The sequence below is a fragment of the Cetorhinus maximus genome, chromosome 9 (genome assembly GCF_964194155.1).
Source record: "Cetorhinus maximus chromosome 9, sCetMax3.hap1.1, whole genome shotgun sequence".
Taxonomy (NCBI): domain Eukaryota; kingdom Metazoa; phylum Chordata; class Chondrichthyes; order Lamniformes; family Cetorhinidae; genus Cetorhinus; species Cetorhinus maximus.
The window spans coordinates 27,568,823-27,581,200 of record NC_135887.1 but is presented as its reverse complement, the minus strand read 5'-3'; the positions used below and the strand labels follow the sequence as shown (position 1 = coordinate 27,581,200).

The window sequence follows — 12,378 nt, the reverse complement described above, 5'->3', positions numbered from 1 at the left end:
CAGAAGTCGGGACTTACTGTCAGGGCCTTGCTCACATCATGGACATCTGAGGAGCAGAAGATGCTGGAGCCCGACAGTAATGGAACCCTGGAGGATCATGCATAGCATGCTGTGTGGATTCCCATGGACATGGGTCCGCCATGAATCTGGTCACAGAAGGTGGAAGGTCATCATTGAGGATCTACTTCAAGATTTCAGTGTCTTGCCATGGTCTGCAATGGATGATCGTCAAGAGGCTGCAGAAGAAGGTGTAGGTCTGAGTGGGAGAGGAAGGTGTACCGGAGGGCGGTGGGAGAGGAAGGTATGTTGGGGAGGATGAGGTTGGGAGGGGATGAACGAAGATGTCAAGGTAGGTATGGTTGGAAGGGGAGGGCAAAGATGTCAGGGAGGTGAGGTTGGGTTGGGGAAACAAGGTTTCAGGGGCAAGATTGGGGGGGGACAGAGTATGGGGGGGAGGAGGGGGTAATTTGGAATATAGAGCACCTGGGGAGGTAGAGGTAAGGGGGGAGGAAGGTGTAAGGGAAGGAGTTCGGTGGAGGGAAGAAGGTCGGAGGGGGAAGGACTTCAGGAGGAGGAAGTAGTTCCACGCAAGGCAGGACTTTGTGGGAGGAAGGAGTTCCAATGGGAACGAGTAAAGGTGGAGGAAGGAGTAAGGGTGGAGAAAGGAGTAAGGAGGGGGGAAGGAAGGAGTCAAGGGGCGGGGGGCAGGGAGGAAGGAGTCAGGGGGCAGGGGGCAGGGAGGAAGGAGTCAGCAGCAGCGGGGAAGGAGTCTTGGGGGTGGAGGGGTGGGTGCGGAGGAAGGAGTCAGCGGCAGGGAGGAAGGAGTCTTGGTGGTGGTGGTGGCGGGTGGGGGGAGGGGGGGTGAAGAAATCCAATTGAGGGCTGGAGTCCAGATGGAAGGAGTCCAGGAGGAGGAAGGAGTCCGGGGGGGGAGGAAGGAGTAAGGGAGGGATGTCCAGGTGAACGTGCAAGGGAGGGGTCTGTGGAGTCGATGAGTGCCTCCTGGGGAGTAAAATGAGGGTGGGAGTGGTAGAAGAAAATGGTGAGAATGAGAGGGGGCAGAGTGAGCCAGTCGGGTGGGAGGGTGAGGGTGTGACGGTATCAGTCGAAAGGACGACAATGGTGGTTGGCAGGGACTCAGAAGCAGACACGGACCCTGGGCTTGGGAAATAGGGAATGTGCACGTTCACCTGGACATCCCTGGAAGAAAAGGGTTGTGGCTGTTAGGTGATGATGGGGAGGTGGAAGGTGATGCCAGGGGGGTTGACAGTGACGGGGGAAAGGATGGGGGAGCTAAAGACAAATGTTACAGGTACCATGCTTCTAAACCCAAAAGTGAAAGGAGACTTGTGTTGGGCGGAAACAGGTGCAGCATGGGAGTGTGATCAGTGGGTGGGCGGAGATACTTCTTACCCCCTCTGGACTCACTTCTTCCTCCGCCACCCACCCCACCAAGACACCTTCCTCCCCACCACTGACTCCTTCCTCCCTGCCCCCGGACTCTTTCTTTCCCCACCTCCTTACTCCTTTCTCAGATGGACAGCTGAAAGAGAACCCCAGCAGGCAGTGTTGAAAGTGCTCAGGAGATTGAGACGAGTGTGATGGAAGGCTCCACGAGCATGGGAGAGTGCTTGCATGTGGCTCCGAAAGACCCTGCCACACACACACACTTCTCTCTCCAGAATCACTCGTGGGCTGGCTGTGTGCAGCTGAACCGTTAGTGGGGGGAATATGCAGTGGGAGGACTCGCAAAGCCTGTCAATGAAGCTGAAAGACACCATTAAACATTATTCAGTAAAAGATAATATATTTTCAGACTATAAAGTGACAAAATGTGTTCGCCTGTGCAATCAATTGTGATCAGAATTTCTTAACTTTTCTAGGCCTAACATTTCTAGGTGCTGCCCTGACATCTGCAGCAGGGGTGGAGACAGCCTGTGCAATGGTTGGCCCTGTAGCCTCTGATAACTTTGGCATGGGTCTTCTGGACAGCTGAGGCCTTGGCAGCCCCGGCATGCTTTGGCTATCCTCCTGTGGGCCAGCTGTTCCATCTGCATTGACAGGATGAGTTTGAGGGAGTCACAGGCAAAGGGGACACGGAGGAAGAGGACAGATCCTGCGATTTCTAAGTGGATGACCCAGGGGTGTCCAGCTGCCACTCCTCCTTCCTAAGGGTGCCCGAGGGCCTCGGCCTGACTCCTTTAGGGGAAGGAGCATCTGGAGGGACCCCGTTTCCCTTTCACGTTGCCATTGCAGGAACTCACCCATGGCTACCATGATGGAGTGCAGGTTTGTACACATCTCGTGTTCTGCTGTACTAGGGTCTCCATGGCATCTGCCATCCTTCTCATGGACACCGACATACACATACATTCTCATGGGCACCACTTCATTAGAGAGCAGGCGGATGCACTCCTCCAATTCGCGTGACACTATGTTGAGGGCTGCCAACAGCTCTGTATGATGCTTCCCCACCTTCAGCTGACTCTCCACGATGAGTTGGAAGGTCAAATCCAGAGGTTCATCAATGGACTCAGACCTCACAGATGCCTCTTCCCCGAGCAGTCCTCCAAGTACTGGGAGCTCAGTTGAACCTGCCTCCTCCTGCTGCGGACACGTGTCCATGCGGTGACCACCAGATTATGAACCCGAGCCTGCTCCAGATCTAAGTCCCACTGAGGTGTGTCTCCCTGTACTGCTGGAGGGTGTGGGTAAGCACTGTGACGGATCTTCCAAGCTGCTTATTTCCAGCTCTTCAATGCAGGATGTGTCCTCTTGGCTGGACGTGAGGACATGGATGGAGCTGAGGGACTGGCTGGCTGAGGGTGTCGGTCGCTTGGCAGATCTCCCTGTGAACCAAAGTAGAGATGATTAGTGCATGGCAGCAGAGTCAAAAGCAGGAGAGAAAACACTCATATTTGCATTGAGAGAGGGATGATGTGGTGCAGGGTCCTCAAGTGGGTGTTCCCCGCTGACCTCACTATCGCCACAGGCACAGTCCATGTCCTCACCAGTCAGTGTGATAACAAGCTCCTCAAAGTGAATGAGGGGCCTAAATTGGGCCACTCCACCCCTGGTCTGGGACTTCTTGCTGTTGTCAACCAGCTTCTCCTGCATGAAAACAAATGGACAGAGTGAGATTGTGCAGTGAGTGGTTACGGTCTGGAATGCACTGTCTAACAGTGTGGTGGAGGCAAGTTCAATTGAGGCATTCAAAAGGGAATTAGGCTGTTTTCTGAAAAAGAAGAATGTGCAGGTTTATGGGGAGAAAGTGGGGGAATGGCACTAGGTAAATTGCTCTTTCGGCGAGCCAGTGCAGACATGATGGGCTGGATGGCCTCCTTCATAGTATCAATTTTACCAGTAATCTTTGGGAAAAATAAACACACCGTTTCTTAACTACTCCTGGCTATGTATAATAGCTCGAATTCAAGCTAGTCTGGTTTATTTATAAATGTAAATGTTCCCTTTATGCCTTATATTCTAAAACTTCCCCCATGTTTACCTACTTAACATTTCAAACCTAGCTTATCTTCTGATACATCAAAGCCTTCAGACGAGCTGCCTTTAATTCAATTAAGTCCCACACACCTACACAGACTCCACTATTATTCTACTTTACAATAAATTCCAATAATATAATGAAAATGATTATATCTTCCTGACATCCCCCTCCTTATAAAAAAAGACATGAACCATCATAATTTTAAAAGACGGCTTCATTTTCTGAACCCATCTTACATTACCTTCTATACTTATTACACTATTACATTACTAGATGCATGCATTAACATAATATATATATACAAATCCTTGGCATCGACAGAAATCATTCCAGTCCAGTGTCCAGGTTTTAAATGTCCAATTTTCCCTTTAAGCTTCAAACCCTTGACAATGCAACTGCAATCAGATTTTCTCATCCTGCCACATGTTTAATCTGTAGATTAAATGGTTGCAGTAATTATCTCCATCTGATAAACTATGCATTTGTCTTGAAATTTGTCCAGAAACTTTAAAGGATTGTGGTCTGTATAAACATTTGTTTCTGACAAATTGTTTGCAACGTAAATTTCAAAATGCTGCAATGCTAATACCAACTCCAGTGTCTCCTTTTCAATCGTTGAATATCTTCTCTGTTGTACATTCAACTTCCATGAAAAATACCCTATCAGTTTCTCAATTCCAGTGTCATCATCTTGTAACAGTACGGCCCCAACGCCTATATCACTTGTGTCAACGGCCAATTTAAATTGCTTGGCATAATTGGATACTGGCAAAACTGGTGTTGTAGTTAATATAGTCTTCAAACTATCAAATGCCTTCTGAAACTCCTGTGTCCATTGAAACTTCTTGTTCCTTTTTAATAGTTCAGTCATTGGAGCAACCACACTATTAAAATCTGGTATAAATTTCCGATAAAACCCACTCATGCCCAAAAATCTCAAAACCTCTCATTTTGTTGTAGGCACAGGGAAATCCATGATAGCCTTGACTTTCATATCTCTCAAAGTTCACCACCAAATTAGCTTCTTGTAATCGAGTAAATAATTCTTCCAGATGTTGTAAATGCTCCTCCCATGCCTGACTGAAAATGATGAAGTCATCAATATAAACAGCACAATTGCTCAGACCTGCAATTACTTTGTTTGTCAGTCTTTGAAATGTTGCAGGTGCATTTTTCATACCAAATGGCATGACTTTAAACTGCTGTGGTCCATCTAGTGTCACAAAAGCCAATATCTCCTTTGTTCTCTCCGATAACAGTACTTGCCAATACCTCTTAGCAAGTCAATCTTTGTGATAAATTTTGATTAACTCACTTTCTCAATGCAATCTTCCAACCATGGCATAGGATATGAATCTGCTTTTTGTCACTGCATTCACCTTTAGATAGTCCACATACAGTGGACTTTGTGTTTCATTCGGTTCAGTACCAGCACAATAGGTGAACTGCAGTTACCGCAGCTTGACCCAATGATATCATTTCGAAGCATGAATTCGATTTCTTTCTGTACTTATGATAACTTTGCCAGATTTAATCTCCAAAGATGTTGCCTTATCAAAGATGAAACTTCTACACATACATCATGTATAGCTAAATTTGTCCTTCCCAGCTTATTCCCACAAATATCTTTGTGTGACCGCAATACCTTCCCCAAATCACTTTGACACTTGTCTGGAAGGTAACTCAATATTAGAGTTAAATGTTCAAGCATCCCCTCATTATCTAATTTGATTAAAGGAAAATCAATTTCAGAATCCTGCATTTCTACCGCTTTCTCATTATCTACCACCAGTAACACCTTTTGGTCTTCTTCCCTGTCAAAGTACTTTTTAAGCATATTTACATGACAAACCCTCTGCTTCTTTCTTCTACCTGGAGTATTTATTAAATAATTTACTTCACTCAGTTTCTTTTATATCCTGGAAGGCCAACTAAACCTTGCCTTTAACGAGTCACCCAGTACTGGCAACAGAACTAGCACTTGCTCCCCAGCAACAAAACTAAGAGCTGTAGCTTTCCTGTCTGCCTTCACTTTCATCAATTGCTGTGATACCTTTAAATGTTCCCTAGCCAACTCACATGCTTTGTCCAATCTCTCTCCAAAGTTTGATACATAATCCAGGGGAGTAGTTTCTGAACTTTGACTCACCAATTTCTCATGAATCAATTTCAGTGGTCCTCTCATGACCATAAACTTGTTCAAAAGGACTAAAACCAGCTGATGCATTAGGAGCATTCCAAATAGCAAATACCAAGAATGGAACTTCCCCATTCCAAGCCTGTGGATAATCCTGACTATACACCCTCATCATAGTTTTAAAGTTTGATACCATCTTTCCAAAGCCCCTTGTGACTCAGAATGGTAAGCTGTTGACTTAAATTGTTTTATCCCCAAACTGTTTATTATTTCCTTAAACAGCTGTGACCTGAATTTTGAACCATGATCTAATTGTGCTTCTTTAGATAAACCATATCTTGTAAAAAAATTTGGTCAATTCTTCCACAATTTTCTTTGTTGTAATATTTCTCAAAGATATTGCTTCAAGAAACCTGGTAGACACATCCATTACTGACAGTAAGTACTGATCTCCACTTTTAGTCTTAGGGAGGGGTCCTACACAATCAACCATGATCCTAGTAAAAGGAAGAATTTATCTTCAAATGCTGGAATTGGAATTAAAGGTGCAGCTTAATCACTGCTTGTGGTTTCCCTATCACCTGACATGTTCTACAGAATTTGACTACATCCCTAAGATGCAGGCCAATAAAAATGTTTTTGTATTTTCACCTATGTCTTTCTAATTTCTAAGTGTTCCCCCATTGGAATTTCATGAGCTATCCTCAGAATCTCATTTCTATATCCAAATGATATCACAATCTGAGGCACCTCCCTTCAGCTTTCATTGACATAAGAAATAGGAGCAGGAATAGGCCTTTCGGCCCCTCAAGCCAGCCTCACCATTCAATAAGATCTGCCCCAGGCCTCAACTCCTCTTTCACGCCAGCTCCTCATAGCCCTCAACTCCCCAACATTTCAAAAATCTATCTACCCTCCTCTTTAAATACTTTCAGTGATCTAGCCTCCACAACTCTCTGGGGTAGAGAATTCCAGACATTCACTACCCTCTGATAGAAGAAATACTTTTGCACCTCAGTTTTAAATGAGTGTCCCCTTATTCTGTAAATATGTCCCCTAGTTAAAGAGTCCCCCACCAGTAGAAACATCTTCTCAACATCTACCCTGTCAGGCCCCCTCAGAATCTTGTACGTTTCAATAAGATCACCCCTCATTCTTCTAAACTCTAATGAATAGAGGCCTACCCTGTTTAGCCGTTCTTGATAAGTCAACCCCTTAACTCCAGGAATCAGCCTAGTGAACTTCTTTTGAGCTGCTCCCGATCCATGCTAATAAATTACCTCCAATATTGTGAGTTCCTATCTTGTGCAATAACCTTTTATGTGGCACCTTATCGAATGCCTTCTGGAAATCCAAATACACTACATCTACTGGTTCCCCTTTATGAACTCTGCTTGGTATATCCTCAAAGAACTCCAGCAAATTTGTCAAACATGATTTCTCTTTCACAAAACCATGTTGACTCTGTTTGATTGCGTTAAGCTTTTCTAAATGCCCTGCTATTTCTTCCTTAACAATTAGCATTTTCCCAACTACAGATGTTAGGCTGACTGGCCTATAGTTCCCTGCTTTTTGTCTTCCTCCCTTCTTGAACAGGGGCATCACATTAGCGGGTTTCCAATCCACTGGGACCCACCTAGAATCCAGTGAGTTCTGGAATATTTCGACCAATACCTCCACTATCTCAGCAGCCATTTCCTTTAAAACCCTTGGATGTAGGCCATCAGGTCCTGGCAACTTGTCTGCCTTTACTCCCATTAGTTTGTCAAATACTTTGTCCCTCGTGATAGAGACTGTTACAAGATCTTTCCTCCCATTAGCTTCTTGGTTATCTGCTATCTTTGAGATGTTTATCATGTCCTTCACCATGAAGACCAATGCAAAATATTTAAATTATCTGTAATTATCTAATTTCCCTGTTCCCCGTTATCAATTCCCCAGTTTCATCCTCCAAGGGTCCCACGCTCACTTTAGCCACTCTCTTTTTATATACACATAGAAGCTATTGATGTTTGTTTTTATATTCCTTGCCAAGTTACTTTCATGATCAATTTTCTCCCTCTTTATTAGCTTTTTAGTCATCCACTACTGGTTCCTAAAAAATTCCCAAACCTACCACTAGTTTTTGCCGCTTTGTATGCCTTAGTTTTTGATTGGATACTCTCCTTGACCACCTTTGTTAACCACGGGTGGTTCATTCTTCTCACCGAGTCCTTCTTTTTGACCAGGATAAATTTTTGCTGAGCATTATGAAATATCTGCTTAAATGTCTGCCACGGTTCATCCACTGACCTTCCCCTTAATCTATTTTCCCACCCCACATTAGACAACTCTTTCTTCATGCCTCTGTAATTGCCCTTATTTAAGCTGTGGACACTGGTTTGAGACCTGAGTTGCTCGCCCTCAAGCTAAATTTGAAATTCTACTATGTTGTGATCATTGCCTATAATTCAATTAAGTCCCACACATACATAGACACAGACCCCACCATTACTCTACTTTACAATAAATTCCAATAATATTATGAAAATTATTATATCTTCCTGACATTCACTAATGTCCTTTAAGGAAGAAAATCTGACGTCTTTACCTGGTCTGGCCTACATGTGACTCCCAGACCCGCCGCAACGTGGTTGACTCTTAAGTGTCCTCTGAACAAGATGCAATTATGGATGGGCAATAAATGCTGGCCTAGCCAGTGATGCCTACATCCCATGAATGAATTTTTTTTTTAAATGAGGCGAGCAGGTTGCTAGCTAGGGAGGCGGTAAAGGAGGTTTGGAAGAAAGGGCGGAGATGGCTTTCAGTGGCCCCTCCTTTTCCGATGCCAGGTCCCTCAACCAGACACTGAGCAACTGGAGTACACAAGCAAACCCGACAGTGTTTACTTCTCAGGCTCTCCGCATGGCGACAGCTTCGACTACCGCTAGTTGAATGCTAGCAGCAGTGGCATTAATTGTCCACTTAAGGGCCTCAATTGGTGTCGGGGCGGGAAGACCATCCAAGAGCCATCTCGCCATGACTTAACTGGGGCAGAGACAGGAGGACAGCTGGGTCCCCACACTGCACCCTCTAGCCTGATTATATGTATCCCTGTCTCCAAACTTGCCTCAGGGGAGGGCATTAAGTTCTAACCCGCATACCCTTTGTCATGAACCTACCATGTGGAACCTTACCAAAGGTTTTTTAAAAATCGAAGAATATGACATACTGTACACTGCATTTCATTTGCCTACTCTTTCTATTCCATCTTTGGAGAATTCTATTGGGTTAGTTAGGCATGACTTAGCCTTTCGGAATCCATTCTGACATTTTTATTATATGTTTTGTTTGCAGATGCTTTTCTGTCACTTGATTCCAGTATCTTTTCTGTCACTGTTGTTAAGCAGGTTAGAAGTAGGCACCTGGCATTTAGCAGAACCTGTAAGAAGGAAGAGAGTCATCTGATGTTAAGCAGAACATTGGTGGGACTTGATAATAGTTTCCTTGTGAAATATTTTTGTTTTAAAACATAATTTATTATCCCCTCTCAGGTTTACTGTCATGTCCCTATGATGTGAAAGAGATCATGAACTGTTTAAATCAAACCTTACCTTTTTGCTTTTTAAAAAGTGGACCTTGCTGAACCAAAAGATGGCTGCTACAGGTCACATGATTCACAAGTTGGCTACAGTTTCTGTAAATTTCCAACAGCAGTTACAGGACAAAGGCTCAACCCTCTTCCTTGTGGAATCTAACACCTCTCATTGTGAGGACACATTATAACCAACAAAACGAGGGACCACAAATGATCTGTCTCCCCAGCCTGGTCCTATAACAAAGGGAGAGCCATTGAAACTCTTTATACCTGCAGGGGCACTAAAAGCTACCATCTATATTCTAAGGTGAACAATGGAGTTTGACCAGAGGCACAGAAACTGCTCGTTAGCCTGCAACTTTTAAAAATTCATTTACAGGATGTGGGCATCGCTGTCTAGGCCAGCATTTATTGCCCATCCCTAATTGTCCTTGAGATGGTGGTGGTGAGCTGCCTTCTTGAACTATGGTGTAGGTACACCCACAGTGCTGTTAGGGAGGAAGTTCCAGGATTTTGACTCAGCGACGGTGAAGGAAGAGTGATATATTTCCAAGTCAGAATGGTGAGTGGCTTGGAGGGGAACTTCCAGGTGATGGTGTTCCCATGTACATGACTCATTAATGGATAACATCACATGACCTAAGTTTCTGGCCTTTGGAAAGTTTTATTATATTTCTAGACTCAACTCTGTCTGCTTTTTAAACTCCAGCCTGCAAACATCAAAGCAGGGCTCCAGGCTGACAAAGAGCCTGCATCAAGTCTAAGCCTCCTTGGAGCCTTTTTCTCTGGAAGACTCCTGCCATCACCTGTTGAGCAGACCAAGTTTCTGTATACGAACCTCATCTTGCTGCGTCACCATGACATTTAAAGGAATTCTGCAACTACTGTTTCAGCTAGCTGAACCCGCCTGAACTGTAGCTCCTCCGTGAACCCTCAATGGACTCTGACTTTCTTGATTCTGGCAATCACATGAATTGATATCCATATCTGTGGGGTTTTTTCTTTTAAGTTATTCATAGCTATAAAAATTCTTCCTTCCTATCTTCTCATTGTGTGCTTGTGTATGAAGTTGCAACCATTCCGCAGGTTTGAATGTGTAAATAAACTATACTTCTGATTTAACCCTATAGAGAGTTTGCTGCAAGTCACTTTAAACTTGACCCTCATAAACAGGGTTTGGGGAAAGACGCCACAGCCTATTTCAAAAAAAGTAAAACACCTCTGCTTCAGACAGACAGTTAAAAAATAAAGGAGTTCAGTTTTGTGCCTCTCCCCATCCATAATATTTACCCTTGCAGCAGGTAGATTAATAAGTATCTAGAACTGCTGCATAATGAAATATTTTCTGTTTTAAAATTCTAAGTAGAATCAAAGCCCATACCTCAATTTCTCAAGGTTAAAAGGCCTCACTATTAGTTTTTTACTAAAGTAGAAACCACTAACTGAAAACGTTTATGGGTTCGAGGCATGAACTGGTGAGGGAATGTGTGTCTTATGGCCTCCAATCTGGGAGGCATCCATTTATCACAACCCTCTGATGAATGCCTCTCTGATGTTTCTCTGTCCATAACCATCACTTGCTCTTTCATGGTCTCAATCCTTTTGCAACAATTTTTCAAATGATTTCTTGAAGTCCAACTAAATTAGATTTACCAAATTCTCATTGCAAAGCTTTCTTCTCTTTTCTTAAAAAATTCAGTTTAGCCAAAGTTGTCTTATATTTCACAACTTTGTGTTGATTATCAGATAAGCCTATGTGCCTCTAAGTATTTTTTTTCTCTAATTATGACCTTTCCGCCACAAATCTTTGATGAGTATCTGTGCTAAGAACAAATAGCTGACAGACCTGGAACTTTTGGCAGCAAACTGTTGGTACACTGCACTATAATCAGCATCAGCCACAAATCTCTTCATATACATGTAAGGTTTTAATCTGACATTCTGATTCATTCACTCTTCCTGTTCTTGTAGCTTTACAGCACCCCCACCATCATTAGAATCTGGTCGTAGCAGTGGATTCCCTTTGCCTGAACAGGCTGTGCCTCCAGAAGGTAATGCACACACCATTCCAAGGAGCTACTTCCCATATACACTACACTTCCCTTGGAGGTTAGCAAATGGTTCCAGAGATATCTCACCCCAAAACTATTTGTCACATACCGATAAAATGTAAAGCAAGACTGGATGTGGGCCTGCAACAGCTGCAGTATTCCTAGACCTGAATGGCAATAACAATTTGCATTTATATAGCACCTTTTACATAGCAAAATGTCCCACGGCACTTCACAGGACCATTATCAAACAAAATTTGACACAGAGCTATAAGGAAGTATTGGCCCAAAAGCTTAGTCAAACAGGTAGGTTTTAAAGTGTAGATGAGGAAAGAGAGTCAGAGGGGTTTAAGACAGGAATTCCAGAGTTTAGGGCCCAGGTAGCTAAAAGGGCACCATGGAGGAGATCGGAGATCAGAAGAGATTATCAGAATAATTGATGGAATGCTGATGACAGCAATATTCTAAAAGACAGACCTGTAATGGCTGTAATTTTTCCAGCAATAATCCTGTACTTCAGCCTCAAAAATGAGCAATGACGTTACAGTTAAGAGTACATTAGAGGAGGAAATATAGGAGCAGGAGACTGTTCAGCTCCTCGAGCTTTGCTGTCATTCAATTAGATTATAGCTCAACTGCACCTCAATTCCATTTACCCACCTTTGCTCTATATCTTTTAATACCCTATCTGACAAAAATCTGTTGATCTGACTTTAGGAAATTTCAACTGACCCCCAGCATCCACAGCCTTTTGGTGGTAAGTGTTCCAGATTTCTACCACCCTTATGTGAAGAAGTGCTTCCTGATTTCACTCCTGAATGGCCTAAATCTAAATTTAAATTATGGATCCTTTTTCCCACTAGAAGACATAATTTTTTCTATAAATACACCTTACCAAATCCTTTGAAAGTCTTAAATACATTTTTAGATCAGCCCTCAACCTTTTAAATGCTTGGAATACAATTTTCATGCAATTTATCCTCATAATTTAACACTTTAAGCACAGGTATTTTTTTGATAATCTGCGCTGCACCCTCTCTATGGCCAATATACCCTTACTGAGGTGCTGTGCCCAAATCTGAACACAGTGGAAACTTTCATCCAGCTA

General features: G+C 43.5%; 1 protein-coding gene across 2 annotated transcripts in view; it reads left to right on the top strand.

Moving 5' to 3' along the window:
• LOC144684514 (uncharacterized) overlaps positions 1 to 12,378 on the top strand; it is a 117,667-nt gene that overhangs the window by 75,997 nt on the left and 29,292 nt on the right. For both annotated transcript variants that reach the window (XM_078548375.1, XM_078548374.1), the window contains exon 7: positions 11,191 to 11,270. In XM_078548375.1, the coding sequence (XP_078404501.1) occupies positions 11,191 to 11,270 (80 nt within the window). The remainder of the gene's footprint in view (positions 1 to 11,190; positions 11,271 to 12,378) is intronic.